The sequence below is a fragment of the Arvicanthis niloticus genome, chromosome 14, assembly GCF_011762505.2.
Source record: "Arvicanthis niloticus isolate mArvNil1 chromosome 14, mArvNil1.pat.X, whole genome shotgun sequence".
NCBI lineage: Eukaryota > Metazoa > Chordata > Mammalia > Rodentia > Muridae > Arvicanthis > Arvicanthis niloticus.
In genome coordinates, this window is record NC_047671.1 from 12,740,869 (window position 1) to 12,763,325 (window position 22,457).

Consider the following 22,457-nt stretch of genomic DNA (forward strand, 5'->3'; position numbering starts at 1 on the left):
AGCTACCTGGCATTAATGATCTACTGACAGGCAGAATGAGAAACTAAGAATCACACCTACAGCATGCTACTCCACCAAGAGATGCCTGGGAGAGACAAACGCTTCACAATAAACTAGAGCAGGTTAGGTTGTGACTATATGGGCTGATTTTGCCAACTAACAGTTACACTGATTTCATAAAACAAATCCTTGTAAGACAGGGGATACTTCCTACCAAGGAAAATATGGTAAATGGTCTGGTCTCGCTGTTCAGGTCAGTTAATAAACAATGGCGTAAAAAGAACTTAAAACAACAGATAACTGGTTTCCAGAATTAGAGTTCTCTCTGAAATCAGGGTATTGCCCTGTATAGTTACCTATAAATTTCTTTATAGCAGAAATGATGTAGACTAGTTAACCAAAGAGTTCAAAATAAATTACCCAAAGACCAATTTGTCAGTTAGATATAACTGTTACTTTAAAAAACTCTTAAGTTTATATAGGAAGTTAACACTCAGGTCGTATCTAAATGGTTAGGTATTCCAAAGCTTTGGAGAAAATCCATCCCTGAGTTGTGAGAGAGCTGTGTGGAATGGCACAGGCAGCAGTCCTATGCCCTTTCATAGCCTTTACCTATTTTAGCCAAAACAAGTATGCTCCAATCCTGGAGTGTTTCAGCCTCTGAAGATCTGATCTACAGGTACAACTACAATTAAAAAAAAATCAGATAAATGAAAACTCTGCTTTTATTGTCAACTTTACATTTTTTGTCAACTGCAAGATGAGCCTGGTGAAACACGAATATTCCAGTCACAACAGAAACAGTAACTTCTGGGCTTTTCTTCTTCTGAGTCTCTGATTTCCCAATGATGTTCAGCCAAATAACAAAAGCAATACAATAGTAATTGAGTTTACTATTATCAATGGCACTGAAAGGAAAAAAAAATGTCTGTTAGTATAAAAAATAAAAACAGAAAAATTAAACAGCAATAAGTAGCTTCCAAGGAACATGGAAGTATCTAACAGTATGCGTCATAATCATACAGTAATAGTAATGACAGACAAGTACACCATCATAAAACTGGAGACATTTTCTTTTGGTGGTGAACCAGGGATGCCTCTGTACCCCTCCCACGGGATGGGACCGCAGGTTTGGACCACCATGCCCTGCCCCACTGCACGTCTGGATGTGTGGGGCAGCACTGGATGTTTCTGGGACTGCAGGTCTGGACCAGCATGCCCCCCCGCCCCCCCGCCCCACTGCACATCTGGATGTGTGGGGCAGCACTGGATGGTTCTCGGACTGCAGGTCTGGACCACCATGCCCTGCCCCACTGCATGTCTGGATGTGTGGGGCACTACTGGATGGTTCTGGTGCAGCTCTGGGAACAGAGGACCAGACAGATCCGCACAGCTGCACACTTGAGAAGAAATACAGTTCAAAGAAGGTTCTGCAGGTTCAACAAAGAATCCAATTATTAACAATGAATCCTAAGTTATGATTAAGACATGAAAAGTTTCTTATCCCAACGAATAAATACAAGGTGTCTGAACTCTTTCTTGATTGAAGAGTTGCTCCAAAGTGTTTTTCAATACAATGGCACATATAGAACCTTCATTTCACTCTTGGAAAACCTGCATGATTCTACATTAGAGGTGGAAGCCACAGTTTTTAAGCAGTAAAGACACCATTTTGTCTTTCTGCCCTGACAGGAAACACGCGGAGTGTTCTAGTAACATTGCATTTCCTACAAGGTACAACAGAAGAAAGAGGCCAGCAACTTTGAAGCAGTAAATCTAGGTTACAGAAGTCCATGTTCCCACTACACAGAGAACCTGACAGCTCCCACTCTCCATGCTTTGTGTCTGAAATCCGACCACGAACTGTAACTTAAAATGCCCTCTAAGTTCTTACCTCTCATCACGGTCCTTACAGAGCGAATAAGGTTCATTAGTTGAGATTTAATTCCTGGCTCCTCTCCAAATCCACCAATCCCCTGGTCTGTTCCCCAGCCAACTGTGCAAGATAAAGATGGTTAGCTGAGTTAAATGTATTATGCACTCCACTTGTTCCCTCATTAGTCATCTTGTAAAAATTAGTTTAAGCCCTGAGAAGATATTTAGTATAAAGTCATACATCTTAGAGTCAAAATACTGAGTTCAATGGTTTTTTTTTTTCTTTTGATAGTGGCAATAACCATATTTTCTTCATTCCACTATGGTTTTATAAAATCTACAGTTCAAATGATTCCATAGTGTTCAATTCAGTAAAGATGGCAACTGTCACAACCTGACTTTTTCTTTCTTCAAAATTATCAAAGGAACCTTTTGTCAATGCAGAACCAAAATAATAATAATAATAATAATAATAATAATAATAATAATATAATAATAATAATAATAATAATAATAATAATAATAATAATGCTAGGGTAATAATAACTATTAATTCAATTTAAAAGTTCTATTACCTAACAAAGTACCAATATGAAAATGCCTGTGTGTGCCAATGTTAAGGTGTGGTTTAGGTAGGCCTCTGGAGCACAGCTTTTCCCTGACTGCCCTTCTCTTCTGCATTCCGACTGTGCTCTGCACCAGTCCCTTACCTCCTACCATTGGTCATTTCCTGTTACAAACCACTTTTAGCCGGTATATGCTGGTTCTTTAAAGTGTCTGTCACTTCTTTTAAAGAGTGCCCACCTCAGGTTCTCTTTCCACTCTCCCATGACTAGAGTTTAATTAATTCCTGGCATGCTAACCTCTAATTGTGACGAATGAGAACAAGTCTCTTTTATACATGAAAGAACCGAGCACCCAGCAACACTCACTTGTCGGGCTTTTGATTGGGTTTACTGGATTAAATAATGGCTGCCTGCATTTGTGTCATGCTGTGGCATGACACTAATTTAAACGTCAACTTCACAAGGAGCCGACTTTAAGCTGACACCCCACCACCCCAAGCCTGGCTGAGGGTCTGCTTCTAGCCCTTCAGCTTCAAGGGTGTTAGTGGTTTTTGTCTTTCACAGCTGTTCACCACAGCCAGTCAAGTTAGATGTCTCTTAAATTTCACTGCTTCAATCCCTTTACATTTTTCCCTTAGAGTTAGGACTTTCTATTTCAGAATTGGGTGATGATGTTCACTGGACTGCGAACCCCTTAAACTGGCATTCTAGAATGTGCTAACTACCAATAATCAGCTTTGGCATCTATGGGATAGGTAAACTGAGGCAGTCAGTGTTTAGAACCACGACGGGGAGTTGGTCCAGATACTGATGGGGCTGTTGCCTATAGCAGCCAGTGACTAGAGATTACTCAGTAGACTTTTCTCTGAGGAGCAAAGCTTGGTTTCCTGGGGCTGGCACTCCCTCTGGCCAGTGAAAAACTCTGAACTCTTTTAAATCCTTGGGGCCAGTGAGAAAGAAAAGGAAAGAGAAAATTCATACACAAACATACATACACACCAAGTAAATGAAGCAAAAGGCAAACTCCAGTAACTTCATACATACAAATACACATATACATGCATACAGACAGACATATACATATTCACACACAGAATGGACAGAGCAAAGCTCCAGCAAGTGGACTCCAAGCATTTCTCACATACACACATGTACATATACATATATGTACACATACACATATACCTGGTGGGTGAATGGAACAAAGTTCCAACAAGCAGGCTCCAAACATCACACACACACACACACACACACACACACACACACACACACACACACACACGGTACATGGAGCAAGGCCCAACACACACACAGACAAGCTTTACATTATATACATAAATACATATTTGATGGATAGAACAAAGCTCCAACACACTCTCACACAAACTTTACACATATATATACATACACACATACACACATACATACATACATGGTTGGAGGGTGGGAGGAACAAAGTTCCAACATATTCTCACACAAACTTTACATAGATACATAAATACATACATACATATAGTTGATGGATGGAAGGAACAATGGTCTAACAACTTTATTCTTTCTCCCATGGCTTATACATCCCAGCAAAATCTTTCAAGCAGTATAAAACTACAATGTAATTATGTTCTAGTTTTCTTCTAGTGAATGACTATGAAAAACAAAACAAAAAACAAAAACAAAAACAAAAAAAAACCAGTATAGTCCCTAATACCTTTATAAGAAATAACATTACATAGTACAGGTAAAGAAAACCAATATTCCCAAGAACCCATGTATATCTGTAATGAAGCAACTTGTTATAGATTAACAAAGTATAAGCAAGCAAGGGAGTTTTCTCAGCCAGTTTTTTTTTTTTTTTTTTTTTTTTTTTTTTTTTTTTTTTTTTTTTTTTTTTTTTTTTTTTTACTGGTAGGCAGCAATTTGCAGTTACAAAGAAGGGATTAATTATATTAAGTATTTATCTTTAAATGTAAGCTTATGAGAATCAGCAATCTGAACTTTCCTATAAAGATCAGTCATATCTACTTTATACCTCACAATGCATATATGGACTCATCAGCAATTCTTCTTAAATCATGTAGGAAGCTGAGGGCAAACATGGGTATAAGAAATCAATCATCCCCAGTCCAGCCTCAGTGAGAGTCACGTCAGCCAGTGCTGCCACTGTTCTTGTTCCCTGACCCTGGCTTAACCAATAACAGAGCCTTTCTGAACTTCAAAGTGTTCACTAATATTTTCTACATCAGAGTCAGTAGCAAAACCAGCTCAAGCTAGTTTCACTAACAATTTTTCTTTTTCCAAATGTTTTCTAAGGGTGGTGGTCATTGCTGACCATCTATCTACATCTCTAAGTTCTTTCCTAGTGTGGTGATAGAATCATTCATCTGCCCCACCAGCAATACCTGAAAGAGATCAAGCACTATTATTGTGAGTGCCAGAGATACTGTCCAGAGTAGGGCTGGAAACCCCTTCGAGTTTTCATACAGTTCTTAGATTAAGAGAGATGTGAGGGCAGCAAGCAGAGCAGAACTCCACAACAGCGTGCCGTCCTCAGGACGTGTAGTCCTGGGGACATGCCTGTCCAAGGCATATCCATCGTGGCTGTACTAACTGATGGGCCACATTCCATGAGTCCTAAAGCTGTTCGTTTGTTGTTTCTCCTCATGACCCGTGGCAGTTAATGTGAGCTGGAACCCAGCTCCCGCAAACACTAAGGGACAATGACACAGCTAATTACCATCTGCTGTTAGAGCTGGCTGGTCTGTAACATCTGGACTTTCCTAATGTGCCCAGGTCACAGTAAACCTTCCTTCTCTTTATTCCTCAAATCCCGTCTATTGTAGAGACTCTTCCCCTGGGTTAGCGGGGTTTCAAGCATTTCCCATTTGATACAGATTCCTGGAGGACAGGGACTCCAACTCAGTCATCTGTCTTATGTTTCCACTCTCCCCCACACCACAGCCTTCAAGTACTCAGCAAATGGTTGTGGAACTGAACTGAATTACAGTGGACTGAGTTAATCTGGAAAAATTGAACACAAGATGAATTCTTGGCTGTGGAATTGAACTGAATTATAGTAGACTGAGTTAATACTGAGATAAGGGAAGATACTGGGAATTATAGGATCATAAATTTCTGAATAACCCTATTTATATTACACATGAATTATAAAATGAACAAATCTTGTAACAGCTTTTGGGTCTGGGGAAAAAGTTCCCCGGGTAAAGACTTGCTGTGTAACCACAAAGACCAGAGTTCAAATCCCTGTGCCCACATAAAGACAGTTGAAGGAGCATACACACACACACACACACACACACACACACACACACACACACACACCTAGTAATGCTCGTGTTCCTGTGGAGAAATGAGAGGGGAATCCCCGGAAGCTTGAGGGCCAGCAACCACCTCTCTCAGAAATCTTTTTTCATTATGTTTGTTTTTAAAAGATGCTTATACAAATTTTTAATATGAAAGGAGTAATTCCCAGGGGGGAAAAAACCCATTTTTTAACATTAAGCTATTCTTCAACAAAACAAGCAAAGCCCAGGCATCAGTAGAGGTCACCAGAAGACAGTCATCAGCACTGAAATAGCTGGCAGAAGCTCTTGGCTTACTGTATCCCAGCTGCCACTGCCAGAATGAAAACAGGCAGAAGTTTGGGTAAAGAGGAAACAATCTGTGCAGATACTCCGCAAACACAAATGTGACAGGTGAAGGGCCAGGGAAAGAGATGTTTATCAGTTTCCCTCTAACTGCTACTCAGGGCTTCTCAACTGTTGTTGTCCAAGAAACTGATGTGTGTTTGTGTAGGGTGTTCGTGCACCTGTGTGCATGGAGACCAGTCATCTGCTGTCCTTGACTTCTCTCCACTTACATATTAAGGTAAGTCTCTAGCTGAACCTGAGCTCACAGGTTTGACCAGACTAGCTAGCAAGCTTGCTCAGGCATCCATTGTCTCCACCTCTGGAGTGCCAGGGTTACATGCTCACCTAGCATTTATGTGGACGGCAGGGATTCAAATTCAAGTTCTCAGGCTTCTATGGGAGGCTTACCAAGTTAGCCATCACTCCAGACCCTAGCAACTGCTTTTTATATGTTTTCTTGTGTCCCACAACCATATTAAGCTTGTTATTAGCCTCATGGCTTCCTAAAGAGTTTTCAGGATCCTCCATATACACAAGAATGTATTATCGGAAACAGTTTTGAAACAACGTAGATCTCTTTTATTTCTTGCTTATTATCAAATTTCCATAGCCCGAATCTCCAGCACACTGTTAAACAGAAACAGGAGAGGACTTCCATGTCTTATTCTTAATCAGGGAAAGCATTCAGACTTTCCCTGATAAGTATGATGTTAACTGGGACATTTTCATAGGTGATGTATGGCTGTCTGAGGTATTTCCTCTTATTTCCAGTTTGATACGTATATGTCTGTTTTGTGTGTGCACGTACATGTGTATGCATTGGCTAGAGGTTAAAATCAGGTGTCTTCCTAAATCACGCCCCACCTTATTTTTTGAGACAGATTCTCTCACTGAACTTGTACTTTTCGGATTACACTGGACTAAGCTGCACGCCCCAGACACCATCCTGTCTCTGCCTCGCCAGAGTGTGATTCTGGGCACAAGGCACACCTGGCCTTAGTGATGGTGCTGTGATTAAACTCACATCTTCTTGCTTTTGCAGCAAACACTACCAACCGAGTCATCTCCCCAGGCCTGATGAATACTAATGCTTTTCCTGTGTCTAGTGTATTGGCCATTGATTTCTGTCATCAATATGATGGAATGTTGAACCAATCTTGCAATTCTGGGTAAATCCAGATCATGATGAATGGTGTTTTAATACATTGGTGGATTTTTAATATAAATATCCATAACAAAGTTATAAATATTTTATTTGTATGAGTATGTGTGTATGCCTGCTTGATTTATGTGTACCACATGCATGCAGAAGCCAGAAGAGGGCACTGTGAGCCATGGTGGGAACCCAAGCCAGGTCCTTTAACTGCTTGCTGTTTTACTGAGATTGAATATGTTCTCTCAAAAACAAATGCTCCTCCATTTGATGCGTGCGTGCTCAAGAGGACTCAGAAGCGTCTGATTCTTACAGAATCACCACTAATCACAGCTGCTGTGCTAGAAGGTAAGTTCAGGAGCCATCTGGAGCTCTCTCCGTTGGGAGTACTGCTTCCAGATCCTGATGTGGTTCAGTGGGAGAGCATCTGCCTCGTGTGTATGAGGCCCTGGGTTCAAAAAAAGGTTTTCTACCTTAAAAACAAAACAAAACTTTTATGTGTATGGATGTTTTATCTGTATGTCCATGTAACACATGCATGCCTGGTGCCTTCAGAGGCTTGAAGAGGGCATCAGATGTCTTGGAACTGGAGCCACAGGTGCTTGTGAGCACCATGTAGGTGGTGAGAATTGAACCCCGGGTCATCTGGAAGAGCAGCCAATGCTCTTAACTGCTGAGCCATCTCTCCAATCCCTTTTTTTTTTTCACATTTTAAAATAATCACCTAAGTATATACAATGTCTCTTTGTATGCTCTTTAAGGGAACGTTTGTGTTCTTTCAGAAGTCTGGCTTCCCTGTCGGGGCCTTTTAGCTTGCTTCTGTGAAAGCCTGCCTGTTGGGCAGTCAAATCAGGCCAGGGTCTACTGGCAGATTTCCTGGCCTGTTGACCATGGACTGGTAAGAGGGGATACACTTGAAGTTCAAGGCGAGGGGCTGAATGTTCTGTTAATCTTGGAGGAAGCAACAAGGGGGAATACGGAGGCCTCAAGATGGGTAGAGATATTGAATGTACATCAGCCATTGTCTCTGTTGGCTTGTGACTTTGTTTCCCACGATACTGTACAGTATATAAAGCCTAAGAGAATTAAACTTGGGGCTGCCGCAGTACTGACTGGCTAGGCCTCCCACTTTCTAACGTATGTCTCTGAGTCTTTTCCTATAATCCTCACTCCCCCTCAGAGGACTGGACTTCGCACCAGCCATCCTGGTACACTTCCCCATTCTCGCTTAGACCCTCTGTGCTCTTCCAACTGGCTTGGGTGTTTGATATGATAGGTCAAGACTCAATCATTCCTTCAAACCTGCTGTTCTGTATAATTAGTATGTTGTTATACAGTCATTATTTCTTTTTGGAAAATCCTTTCTTAGTTGGGATGGGGAGGGAGTTCTCTTGCTTGGTTTTTGTTGTTCCTGAGACAAGGTCTCCAAAGCCAGCCTCCAACTCCTACGCAGCTGAAGATGCCGATGACCTCTGACCCTCTGCCTTCACCAAGTGCTGGGTTGTAGGAACATGTCACTGTGACCAGTTTTATGTAAGGAATCAAGGCCAGGGCTTTCTGCATCCTAGACATGGTCTCTACCAACTGAACTATACCTCCAGCTGACAATCATTCGCTGACAGGACCATCCTTCAAGAAACAAAACTACAACAAAACCTGGGTGCCAATACTTTGTATTCTGTGCTGGGACTAAAAGCACGTGCCACTCCTGCCCAGCTGAAAACTGTCATTTTAATGAACCTCCACTGTCTAGGTCTTCTGATTGGTCCAGTATGTTTTCCGGCCAGCTGTTCTACCTCCACTTAACATTACATGCCAGAGGAGCTCTGCGGTCCCGGGAGTCAGTTCTGTGTGCTCCCTTCTGCTACACTCTATTTGCCTCTCTGTACCTGTGTGCAGTGCCTGCAGATCTCTGAAGGGATGCCAGAATCCCTGGAACTGGAGTTACAGGTAGCTGTGAACCATCATGTGGGTGCTGGGAACCAAAGCTAACTGCTCTGCTGGAGTAACAAGTGCTCTTAACCACTAAGTCAAGTCTCCAGCCCCTTTTTCTAGTAATTTTATCTTCTCACACAGCTTCATTTACTATCCGTACTTAAAACAACTAACAACTATTCTGTATCTATTTGCACATCCCACAGAAATCTTAAAGAGGGCATGCCCAGGCTTATTCCATGATCGTTTTACTTTCTAACACCACGATCTGATTTTCCTCCAAGCTTTTCCTAACACCTAAAGGTATTTCACTCAGTGGCTTCAGCCAGAAAACCAGGAAAAGTTTTTGGCCTCATCTATTTTCCCTCATCGCCAGTGGCCAGCATACTCTTTGTGTGTGGCTGGGGGCAGCAGGGACTAAACCTAGGGGCTTATGCACCAGAGGCAAACACTCTACCAAGAGCTTATGTCCACCCTCCCTCTGGCTTTCTGAGACAGGGTCTCACTAAGATGCTCAAAATTTTAAACTCACTTTTTAGCTCAGTTTGGCCTTATAATTTTAAGCCTCTCTAACAACAGGTTGTCTTGTTTTCTGGTCTGTATTAGTCTCTTGGGGCTGCCTGACTAAAGCAACACGAACTAATGCTTAATACAATAGAAATCACTTTCCTACAGTTTTAGAGCCCAAGTCCAAAATCAAGCAGAATCTACTCCTTCTGGCAACCGAGGGGTAATCCTGCCCACGCTGCCAATAACATCTGTCTGGTAGATGCTGGAGTTCCTGGCGGCTTCCTTCGCTTGAAGCCCAGCCACTCCAACCTCTGCCTCTGAGATCCCACTCCCTTCTTCCTGAAGTGTGTGTCTGTGTGCCTCTGTGTCTCTCTCTCCTTGTAAGGACACCAATGATTAGATCTAAGGCCTACTACCTAATCCAGTTATGTAGAGATCAATTTAATTATAAACTTTCGAAGATAGTGTTTCTAAATAAGGTAACAGCCATAGGTACCACAGAGTTAGAACACAATTCAACTCATCACATGATCACAAAGAGTTTTCTGTATAGTCAGTCCAGAGGTAAAGAACTGGACTCTGGAGTCAGTATGTTCAGCTGTGCTACCTTCTACCCATGTGATCCTACAAGTTACCCATCACTTCCTGTTTCAGACTCCTTACCTGTAAAGCTGGGCACACACACAAAACACCTAACACAAATCCTGCACACATTAAGGTCATACTCCTCTACCACCCTGAGGTAGCCCTTTCCAAACCCACTCCTCTCCTTTCCCTTCCCTTCTCCACAGCGAACCTGAACAGGGGCTCAGTTACATAAATCTGGCTAGGTCCTTGTTCACAACTATTTCACCTGCCTTGGTTTTCATGCCAGGGTGACATTGCACAAGGCTTCGGCCTCCAGACTTTTCCCAATCCTTTTCTTCACCTAGTTAATATTTATTCACATTATCAGACTTCAGGTCAGACTCACTTCCTCCAGGTCTTTACGGATTCTCATTTTCCTTTATATAGCGCCACATCTTTCTAATATTTAGCATATCTGTTACTCATCTTAAATTAAACTCCATTTTAAAGGCAGATGATTGGTGTAACCAGCTTCTGTTACACAGGTCTGGTACATTTTTGTATTCATCTCTTCCTAAGTAATAAATAAAACGCATCATTCTTCCTTGTGGGTTTGGGGACACAGTTGGTAAACTTCAACCAATCACTCTCATCATGCAGTCCTGTCTCAGTTTTGCCCTATACAGCATGAAGCAATTGGACCAGAATGGCATGAAGATTTGATTGGCAAGTCGCAGAAACCATAACGTGTGCAAGCCTTCGTTTTTGTATTCTTTGATTCCAGTCTTTGGTACACTGTAGGCACCCAATGGGGCGTGCGTCTTGGATGGCTGGAGACCCTGCTACCTCCTGTTCCCATTAACCCAACTCCTACCAACTTCTACTGCTCTCCATCATTCATTCTCCCAGTCAATCATTCCAACAATGAGCACTCTGAAAAAAGCCATGTCCACTCACAGCATTTAAGTCAAAACTCACATGCTAGCTTTTCCTTCTGTAACTCGGCAACAAGAGAATGCAAGTAAATGACTAAGCGAAATTCAAGGCGGGCACAATAGAGTCCGAGTCCCTCTGCCACTGGCCCCAGACCCCGACATCCACCCCAGCTCGCCACGCTGGGACGCCCCTCTCCTGGCCCGCCGGGTTCCCAGAGCCCCGCCGGGGCACTCACTGTTCTTGAGGAAGCGCTCCTCGTGCAGCACGGCGATGGCGTTCACGCACAGCAGAGCCGCCTGCAGCAGGGAGTATAGCGTGAAGGCCATGGTTACTTCAAACTGTCCCCAGGCCCGACTTACTTCTTCCCGGACACCGCCCGGGACGTGGCGCCGCCACCTACCGCGTCCCCGCTACGGAAGCCCGCCCGGTCCGAAACGCGCTCACGGAGCAGCCCCGCCCCCATTGGCATAGCCCCGCCCCACGCTTAGTCTCAGCCGAGTCTCAGAATCTGCATTGGAGAGTGGACCACAGGAGTCTGGAACACAATACAGTAGTCATTCTTCAAGGACAGGGGTTGAGGAAATCACATGTAGAGTGTTGTATAATTTAAAAATGTTCTTTACATATTGAAGTAAATGTTTTTCTAATTTTTTTTCTGCCTACTTTTGCTGGTTTGTTTACTATGGCAGTAAGATCCGAACTACCCTTGAGGCTTGTATTGTGCTTCTGTTGGACACCGCTGCCCCACGTTTCCAAGACTGTGTGAAAAGTCTGTATTCAGATTTTACCCCTGAAGATGTGAAGACCGTCAAAATGTTTAAAATTTACAAGATAACATCTTAACATTTATAGAGAAGCATTCTCTCCTTGATTCTCTCAGACTCTATCCAGTTCTTTCACCCATGGCCGCATGGGAATACATTAACGTTTCTCGCAGTGATGGCTGAAGCCCTAGGAAGATGATGACCCAGCTCTCTCGACAAGTTCGCCCAGTGCTTTGTTGTAGGAACAGGAAACCAACAGAAACAGGAAGTGATTGCAGACTATGAGTGGATGGAACGGAAGCTGGAGCATGCAGCCATACACTAACCGATTCTCTTACCATCATAAAAACCAGGTTAATCACTCTGGGCTTCTGTCACTTACATTTGTAAAGTTAGGTGGTAATCATCACTGAGGCCCTTTCCGGTCCAAAAAATCTAGCAAAAGTAGCTTAAAATATAAGATAGTGGACCAGGCAGTGGTGGTGCATCCAGCACTCAGGAAGCAGAGGCAGGTAGATAGCTGAGTTCAGTCTGGTCTATTGAGTGAGTTCCAGGACAGCCAGAGCTACACAGAGAAACCCTGCCTTGAAAAACCAAAATAGCAAACAAACAAACAAACAAACATGAAAAATTTTTACAAAGAGGCTGAAGACATGGCTCAGCAGTTAAGAGCACTGGCTGCTCTTCCAGAGGTCCTGAGTTCAATTCCAAACATCCACATGGTGGCTCATGACCATCTATAAATGGATCTGATGCTCTCTCTGGCATGCAGTTGTACATGCAGCAGTGCATTCATATATAAGATAGTATACATGTTCCACTGTTGTATTATTTAATTCATTATTTCTCAAAAATCCAGGCTTGTATCCCAAGCAGTTAATAGCAGATTATATCTTTTAAGACAACTGTTGCTCTATTTTCAAAGAAATTTAAAAGTCTACAAATTCTATTATATATATATATATTTAAAAAGTAGAGGTTATAGTTAATTTACTTACCTTGAGAGAGGTTTTCACTGTCTAGTGCTGGCTGGCCTGACATTCTCTGTAGACCAGGCTGGTCTAGAACACACAAAGATCTACCTGCTTCTGCCTCCTTAGTGCTGGCATTAAAGGCTTGGGCCACTATGCCAGCCCAAATTGTTACAGTTTTAAAAAAATCTCTCAAAGTACCTGGGTATGGTGACTCATGCCTTTAATCATAGCACAAGGGAGGCGGAGGCAGAGGCGGAGGGAGAGGTGGATCTTTGAGTCTGAGGTCAGCCTGGTCTACACAGGGAGTTCCAGGACTTCCTAGGATACACAGAAAAACCCTGTCTCAAACAAAACAAAACCATATAAAACAAACAAACAAACAAATATCTTTCAAACAACAACAGTAGGTAAAGACATGTGTTAGCATGCACTTTTGAAGGTTGATTGTTGTAAAACTTGATGTGGTTTGGTGCTGAATTTCTGAAGGATGTTTGAGAAGGTTTTATGTATTCCTGTAATCACCTTATCAGGTTTTTTTGCTGGAGGTGGGACTTTGTTTTTACAAGGTCAGACAGTGATAATTTTTCATCATTTTCTTTAAGGTGCTTTGTTTATTCTCTCTGGGCTAAGAGATAACAGTTTGTTTTCATACAATACTTTATCATAGACTTTCTTTATAACTACTAATTTGGAGTCTGTTTTTATTTGTTTAACAAGAATCTAAGAATTGAGGTCTTCAATAACCACTTTGTTCCTTCCTGCAAGGGAAAGCAGTAGTTAAAAGTATATATGGGATAGGGCTGGAGAGATGGCTCAGTTGGTTAAGAACACTTGCAGAGGACTGGGTTTGGTTCAGATCACTCCCGAGGCCACTAGCATCTATAATGCCGGTTCCAAGGGATCCAACACCCTCTTCTGGCCTGTTCTGGAATTGCACATATGAATTGCATCAATATACATCCAGGCAAAACTACCCATACCCACAAAATAAAAATAAATGAATCTTTTAAAAATAGGCTATGTATGTCTAGAATAATCTTCATATTTGGTTTGAATAATGAATAAATGAATTTGGATAAAGGATAAATGGAGGTTTTTGTAGAAGAAGGAAGTTATGAGGTTCAAACTTGACTGTTATATGTGATTTTTATAAGTGATTTTTTCTTTATCCCAGCTAGCTCTCAAATAAAGAAGGCTGTGGCTATTAGATTTATTTAATCAAGCTTTACAGTACAATATCTGAATAATTATTAATCTATTCTAATTCTGTAAAATAATGTGGCTACCTCTCAGCCAAAAAATCGCCAAGATACTTGCATTTTAGTGTTGATCTGGCTGCTCTGCTCCAGGTGTGTTCCTGTGCAGTCTCTTGGACCTTCTCCTCTTGGTAAAGCTTCTCTTCCTCCCTCTCTCTTCCCCTCCCCTTACTGAGATCGAAAGTCCGGCCCTATTCACTGCCCTGCTCAGCCATTGGCTGATCAGCTTTTATTAACAAATCAGAGAATAAATGGGGAGCAGTGTTTACACAATATTGACATACAGAAATCAGTATTTGAATAATAATGATAATTTTTACACCATGCATAATAGCAATATGCCTATACTGGACATTTGAGCTATGTTCCAGGACTTGGTCCTTATACACATGAGAGACTGCATTTACTGAGCCCACTTTTCTTCTCTCTCTCTTCCTCTCCTTCTCCCTCTCAACCTCTCTCTCTCCCCCTCTCCTTCTTCCTCTCCCTTCCCCTCCCTCTCCCCTCCCTATTCCCTTCTCCCTCCCTCTTCCACTCCTTCTCCCGTCCCTCTCCCCTTCTCCCTCCATCTCTCCCCTCCCTCCCCTTCCCTTGTATGGATGCCTTTAATTTAGAGTTGTCTGATCTTTAACTCAAGGTTCCAGCTTTGGCTAAGACTGAGGAGAAAGCGATAGTGTGCCTGCTTTGAGATCGTCCTCAAGAGATCGTCCGTATGCCTGCTTTCTTTTCTATGCTCTCATATTATTAAAAACAAACAACAACCACCACTTGGATGAATGCCACAGAACAGGGTCACAGCCGAGACCCCCTAATCAGTCACTGTCTGTCCAATCTCAGACCCCTGAGAATGAGTGCTGGTAGCTGTAAGTCACTAAATCTTAGGATTGCTTGTTCTATGGTACTTGTAACACAGTAGACTTCTGGGTCTACATATGCTTACTTTGTTCTAATGGCCCCAATACAGCAATACTTCCTGAAGTCTCACATTTACCTCACCCATTCCGAACACACTCATCAACTCTAGGCTGATAATTTAGCTGACTACCCACCTCCCCCTTGGGTGTCTGTTAGATATTTCAAATTTACCTTGCTCCAAACAGAAATCGACTTTTCTTCTCAAAGTGACTTATGTGTCAACTCATTTGAGTGAATGGCAACTGCAGATTTGAAAGGAAATTTTTAGCATCATTACTGACTCTCTCTTTTACTTATATGACCCAGCAGTAGCTCCTGGTAACTTTAACTTCAATAAGTACTGTGGTTTAAATGTTCTCTCCAAAATTCAAGCTGAAATGTAATCGACTTTGTAACCCACCATGTGTGTGTTTGTGTGTGTCTGCGTGTGTGATATGTATACGTTGTGGGTGTGCATGAGTTAGCAGGTATAGATGCCCACGCTTATGCAACTAAAGCCAGAGGAAGAGGTTGGGTGTCTTCTATCGTTCTCTGCTTTATTCCCTTGACACAGACTCTCATTGCACATGAAGCTCAGCTAGGCTGGCTGGCCAGTGAGCTCCCAGGCTGAGTGTCTCCACCTTCAACCTGAGGTTGCAGGCACAGGCAGGCACAGGCAGGCACAGGCAGGCACAGGCAGGCACAGGCGGGCACAGGCAGGCACAGGCAGGCACAGGCAGCTTTTTACATGGGTGCAGAGGATTAGACTGACTGCAGCTCCTCATGTTTGCACAGCAAGCTCTCTTACCTGATGAGCGTCTTCACATCTGTGGTGATTTGAATGAGAGTGGCCATCACAGCCATATTTGAATACCCAGTTCCCAGTTGGTGGAACTGTTTGGGAAGGATTAAGATGCCCTATTGGAGAAGATGTGTCCTTGGAGGTGGGCTTTGAGGTTTTAAAAGCTGATGCCATCCTGAATTATCCCTCTCAGCTTCATGCTTATGCATGAGCTCCCAGTCTCTGCTTCAGCACCACGCCTGCCTGCCTGCCTGCTGCCATGCTCCCTGCCATGATGGTTGTACTGGCTAGTCTTGTGTCAGCTTGATACATAAGCTAGAGTTATCTCAATTGAGATATGTCTGAATTGAGAAAATGTCTCAATAAGATCTGGCTGAAAGGTTTTTTTTTTTTAAATTAGTGACTGATGGAGGAGGGCCCAGCCCATTGTAGGTGGTTCCATCTCTGGGCTGGTGGTCCTTGGTTCTATAAGATAGCATGCTGGGTAAGCCATGGGGAGCAAGCCAGTAAGCAGCACCCCTCCATGTCCTCAGCATCAGTTTCTAACTCTAGGATCCTGTCCTATTTGAGTTCCTGCCCTGACTTCTTATAATGATGAACAATGATGTGGAAGTGTAAACCTAAGTTTTTTTTTTAAAAAAAAAAAAAACAAAACCTTTCCTCCCCAACTGGTTTTTGGTCATGGTGTTTTGCCACAGCAATAGAAACCCTAAGAGGATAGTCACGGACTCACTTCTGAAACAACAAGCCTCAGGGAGTGCTTTCTTCTGTAAGTTGTGTTGCCACTGTGGTAGAAAAGTGATTAAGACACTGGTACTATGACCCAGGTTTTCAGTATAAGTCTAGGCCTGTGTACTTGCCTCCTGAATGCCGATTAAAGTAAGAGCCAAGAGACTTAGTCAGTGGGGCTACACTCAGAAGAGGAACAAGTGAAAGGCTCTAATGACTCCCAAGACCATATCTGAGGGCACTGATGGGAGGTGTAGGTTTAAGTAAAAGACAACAACTGAGTATAAGTAAGCATCCGACTGAAGGAATTTCCCCGCCGGTCACTGACCTGTCATTGTTGTCTCCCTCTGGTCCCTGTTGCCAGGTGCCCTGACAGCCTCTCTAGAATGGTGTGAAGTCTCTTCCTGTCAGACAAGTTCCTCTTCAGGCTGACAGGAACACTTGGGTCATTTCTTTATTTTAATTCTTTGGAGGCCAGTTTTTCAATCATCTGATAGACAAAGAGAGAGCCATGTGTGTCTTTTTCCAGTATCTCCTTTCCCACCAGGATGGGTACAGGGCCATTAAGAAACAATTATGTTGGAAGACTCTGCTCCTGAGCAGGCTGTTGCTGCTATTTCAAAAGCCAGTTCATCATCATAGGGCAGGCTCGTGTCTATAATAGGGCAGGCTCGTGTCTTCAACAGAAGTTCCTTAGTCTTGTGCATTCTGGCTCCCAGAACCTTGAGCCAATCTGTTTCTTCTCATAATGGCAAAGTGTGGGGTAAGGTATTCTAATGGCAACCCACCTTCTCATCAGCTGATCTCAGCTCCCATCACTTCTTGTGTATTCCTGAGAGGTTGACTTCTGTTTTTTGTTTGTTTGTTTGGTTGGTTGGTTTTTGTTTTGTTTTGTTTTTTTGAGACAGGGTTTCTCTGTGTAGCCCTGGCTGTCCTGGAACTCACTCTGTAGACCAGGCTGGCCTCTAACTCAAAAATTCACCTGCCTCTGCCTCCCAAGTGCTGGAATTAAAGATGTGTGCCACCACTGCCGGGCGAGGTTGACTTCTGAACAAGCTTGTGTGTCCTGGGAAAGTTTTTCTCAATTAAATTTTCCTAGAGTATCCCAAGATTTTTTTCTGAAACAGAATAAAGAAAACAGGTTCTTTGTTGGGAGAATCTGAGTATCTGTCTCCTAGAACTCCTCACACTTCATAGGACCATGGGGTCCCGTCTGAGCCAAATCATGGAAGAAAAATGAAAATGCTGACTGAGCAACGAGAGCACCGCCCTCTTCCGCTGCCTGAGACCTTCACTTGCTCGAAGTGAAGACGATGAGGGTTATGGGAATTTTTTTCAAAGGTTAGATCTTAGAAGTTTTTTTTTTCCCAAAAACTTACTAACTTGGCCCTTTCTCTTCCTACTTTTAAAATTCAGCATCTCTATTCTCGCAGTCATTAAAAAAAAATAGTCCATGGAGATACATATTATGTGTTACTTATTAAAAATTTAGACTCAGGTTGAAGTCTGACAAAAATGGATCATGTCCTTTTTTAAACCTTCTTCTTCTTTTTTTTTTTTTTGGTCGTGGTAATACATTTAGTAGGTATTTTTATTTTCTTATCTATGTCTGCAATGGGAATCAATGATGAATGAAGTTTGCCTTTAATCCTGTTGTTTACAGCAGTAGCCCCGAGTGTAAACGGGCTTACGGCAGCAGAATTCACCCAAATGGCTTCTATTTGGAGTCAGCATTGGACCAAAATAGAAAAATCCCACAAGTGAGTTCCATTCATGATTGTGGACATGTACAAGCTATTTCTGCTACAAGACTCAAAATGAAGCCATTTGCAAGCTGAAAGCTTGCGCATTATAAAGTGTTTCTGGAAATAGAGTCTAAAAATGGAAAGTTTCTCAAAAAAAAAAAAAAAACAAAAAAACAAAAAAACAAAAAAAACTAGTCACTGTACCTAATTTAAAATGGTACTAATCCTAAGTAGCCACACTGATCTAATTTTATTTCAAAAAGTACCAGTAGAGTGGATAAAATCAGAATTAAAAAAAAAAAAAAACCTCTAGAAACTACTTAAATGTGCATCATTTATTCAACCATTCATGCTTTTGTTCACTATTCTTCATTCATCAAGAATTTATTGAACTTTAGGAAATAGGAGGTTTAGAAGCTAAGAGGGCTTGCTTGCTATTCTTGCAGACGATCTGGCTTTGGTTCCCAGCATCCACGTGGTGGTGCGCAAACATCTGTAACTCCAGTTCCAGGGCATCTGGTGCCCTCTTCTGACCTGTGAGGGCACCAGGCCCACATGCACACAGACATACATGAAGGCACTCACACATATAAAATAAATAAATCTAAAAATAATTTAAAGGCATCTATTGAACTTTGAAGAACTACCTTACATCATGCAAGGGGTTGGGCAAGGTGCAGTAGGGTGAGCACAGATAATCGGGCGTGTTTCTTTTGCTGGGGTGGGGAGAGGTTGCTGACTAAGAAAAATGTTATAGGCTGCACACAGTTACAAAGCAGCAGACATTCGGTGCTGAGTAGAATGTGAAACAAGAGAACCGTGTAAGACTGAGCATCGGGATCACCGAAGGCTTTAACATACGTGTAACTTTCTTGTCAAGGTGGCACATGAAACAAGTCGGGGTGGGATATCATGGGCCCCTCTTTTGCTCCATGCTTGGATAGCTTGCTTCTGAACAGGTCCTGTGCATGCAGGCACAGCTGCTGTGAGTTCATGTGTGTTAGGGCTGTCATCCCTGAAGACATGATTTCACTGCAGATGATGGCTCTTAACAATCTTCCCTCCTTGTCTGCAGTGATCCATGTGCTGTGCTGCTCTCCCTCCCTCCTTCACTCCCTCTCTCCTTCTCTCTCTCCCTCCCCCTTCCCTCCCTCCCCCCCCCCGTGTGTGTGTGTGTGTGTGTGTGTGTGTGTGTGTGTGTGTGTAAGACATAGCTTTTCCATTTAGAGCAGGATGCTCCAGTTCCTTATTCTCTGCATGTTGACCAGCTGTGGGTCTCTGTTTTAATCACCAACTACTTCGGAAAGAAGACTCCTTGATGCGGGCTTCGAGAAACACTATTATATGTATGTATGAAATCCTCAAATAGTAAAGAGAGATTCTAAAAAAAAAAAAATAAATAAAAGGAAATACCAACTACCACCAAATGTAGAATGCAAAGGCATACTTGTTTCATTATTTTGGAAGAAAATCTTATATCCAATTAAACGGTCTGCTATCTACCAATATCCACATAATTTAAAATGACAATTTTAAAAAGAAAAACAAAAAGTAAAATAAGGGATAAAAGGTTTTTTTTTTTTTAAAAAGGAAAATCTAATATTCTCCAGGCAAAAGATATTTTAAAAAAAACTTTTTAAAAAAGATGTATTTTATTTATGAGTACACTGTAGCTGTCTTCAGACACACCAGAAGAGGGCATCAGATCCCATTACAGATGGTTGTGAGCCTCCATGTGGTTGCTGGGAATTGAACTCAGAACCTCTGGAAGAGCAGTCAGTGCTCTTAACTGCTGAGCCATCTCCCCAACACCCCCCAAATCTCTTAAATGTGTTCATGACTTAAAATATTTTTTACTAACTTAATATTTCTTTTGATATTTTTCAATAATCATAACACAGTACTAAGAATGGTGGAGCTGTGTCTTTTAGGAAACTTACCGTGAAGACAGGTTTTCACATATCCTCTTTGAGAATGTTATTTGAAGATGTACTCCAGGAACACATTGATTTAAAAACGGAGAAACAGAGGACTGGAAAGAAAAGTTGTAAGAAATGGCAAGCTAGTAAGAGGGTACGAGAGGGGGCAGGGGTAAACAGTACCAAAATATATACATGTACAAAGCTGTCAAAAATAGATTAAAATATATATATTTTAAAATGACAACTGAAAGTAAGCAGTCAGGAGGCAGAATCGTAAAGGACAGTAATCCCACAAAGCTTGGTTCAGATTAGAGCAGTAAGTAAGTCAGTGTGCTCTGTAAAGATCTGACAGCGATGACCCAGTCAGAAGCATCTTGGCTGCACAAACATGGGGACCTGAGTCTGGATTTCAGCATTCCTGTAAAGAGCTAGGTGTGGCATCTTGCAACTGTAACTTCAGTGCCAGATGTGCCAGAAGAAGGAGGAGGAAGAGGGGGAGGGGGAAGAGAAGGGAGGGAAGAGGAGGAGGAGGAGGAGGAAGAGGAGAAGGAAGAGAAGAAGAAGAAGAAGAAGAAGAAGAAGAAGAAGAAGAAGAAGAAGAAGAAGAAGAAGAAGAAGAAGAAGAAGAAGAAGACAAGAAGAAGAAGAAGACAAGAAGAAGAAGAAGAAGAAGAAGAAGAAGAGGAGGAGGAGGAGGAGGAGGAGGAGGAGGGAGGAGGAGGAAGAGAAGAAGAAGAGGAGGAGGAGGAGGAGGAGGAGGAGGAGGAGGGAGGAGGAGGAGGAAGAGAAGAAGAAGAAGAAGAAGAAGAAGAAGAAGAAGAAGAAGAAGAAGAAGAAGAAGAAGAAGAAGAAGTCTCCTCCATGTGAACAGAGCCAGAAACACAAGTCAGACAGCATTAGTATGGTGCTGGCTAACTGAAGCCTTCACAGGGACACAGATGTTTCCACTTGTCCTGTGTTCCCCACAGTTAGGAAAGACTGTGCATAGAATTCTGTCCAATAGAATGCAAGATTCATTTTGAGGTCAAGGGGTCAATAATGAATCTTCTCGGCAATCTCTATTTTCTTTTCTGGACAGATGGAGAAAGCCCATGAAGAGCTGGGACCATCCCAGGATTGTCAGTCATAGCAGGGAAGAACCTTTACATTAGATAATCAGGCTTTTGTCTGCTACTTAACTTTGTCATTGGGCATTTCTTAATCTACCCATGCTAAAACATGCTCTTAAAGAAGGATGCACAAAAAAAAAAAAAAAAAAAAAAGGATTGAAGAAGCTGTGATTCCCCATGGTGGGCCCCAGAAGACATGTGGAGTCCATGGGTTTAAGAGATTTATTTTCATGATGGATGGTAGTTGAGTCTGGATGTGAAACACCACCGTCCCCTGTGAAACTCAGGGCAGACCTGAGTTAAAAAATAGGGAGAGGAAGGCGGGGAGGGTCTGGGGAAGAATGCTTAATTGTCTCTCTAGGGTCTGAGGCCTGTAGTCACGCCCTCTACCTGTGCTCTTTGGGTAAGGCTGCATTGCCCTGAACATGACTGAACTGTGCAAGTCAATGGAGTTCCACAGAGTCTTAAGGAGCCTTCCCTCAGGACAAAAGACTTCAGTTAAGGGGAAATGGGCACAGAAGAGTCATCCGTAGGACAGCTGCTACACACGTGCAGATGGAGGGCAGCTTGGCTCACTTAGCAGTGAGCACTGGCAAAGTCTCACTGGCCTCAGGTTCAAATTCTTGCTTTGTTATTTAGTAATTTAATATCTTAGCCCCAAGGTTCAACTCGATAGACCCCACTTCTTAGGGTTGTTGAGGGGGTTATATAAATTAGTGGATCGAGACATTCAGCACGGTGTTCAGCTTATAGTAAAAGCTCAACTGATGTTGGCCGCTGTTACTCTGATTGGCTGCCAAGTAATTGGATGGTCTCGATGCTTACACAGAGAGATGAGAAAACAAGGACATTTAAAATCGCAGCATCACCGGTGATGGTTAATGCTGAAGGCAAGCAGTATTTAACCATGTTTTTAAAGTACACAATTCGGGGGAAATGTTGAGCCTTTGAAAAAGTCAATCTCCAGAGAGCTGTAAAAGCTATTTTAATCACTACAACTAATTACAAGGAAGTACAAATCAATAAACTTTGCTAAATGGTCTAAAATATAATAAAGAAAGCCATCATTAACA

At 42.4% G+C, this 22,457-nt stretch overlaps 1 protein-coding gene across 1 annotated transcript; it reads right to left on the bottom strand.

Moving 5' to 3' along the window:
• Positions 1–707: 707 nt before the first annotated feature.
• On the bottom strand, positions 708–11,620 carry Ier3ip1 (immediate early response 3 interacting protein 1). The gene is made up of 3 exons (XM_034518155.2): positions 11,425–11,620; positions 1,895–1,996; positions 708–908 (listed from the first exon to the last, which is right to left on the bottom strand). The coding sequence occupies exons 1-3, from the start codon at positions 11,513–11,515 to the stop codon at positions 853–855; spliced, it is 249 nt and encodes an 82-aa protein (XP_034374046.1). The 5' UTR covers positions 11,516–11,620; the 3' UTR covers positions 708–852.
• Between the last annotated feature and the right edge of the window lie 10,837 nt (positions 11,621–22,457).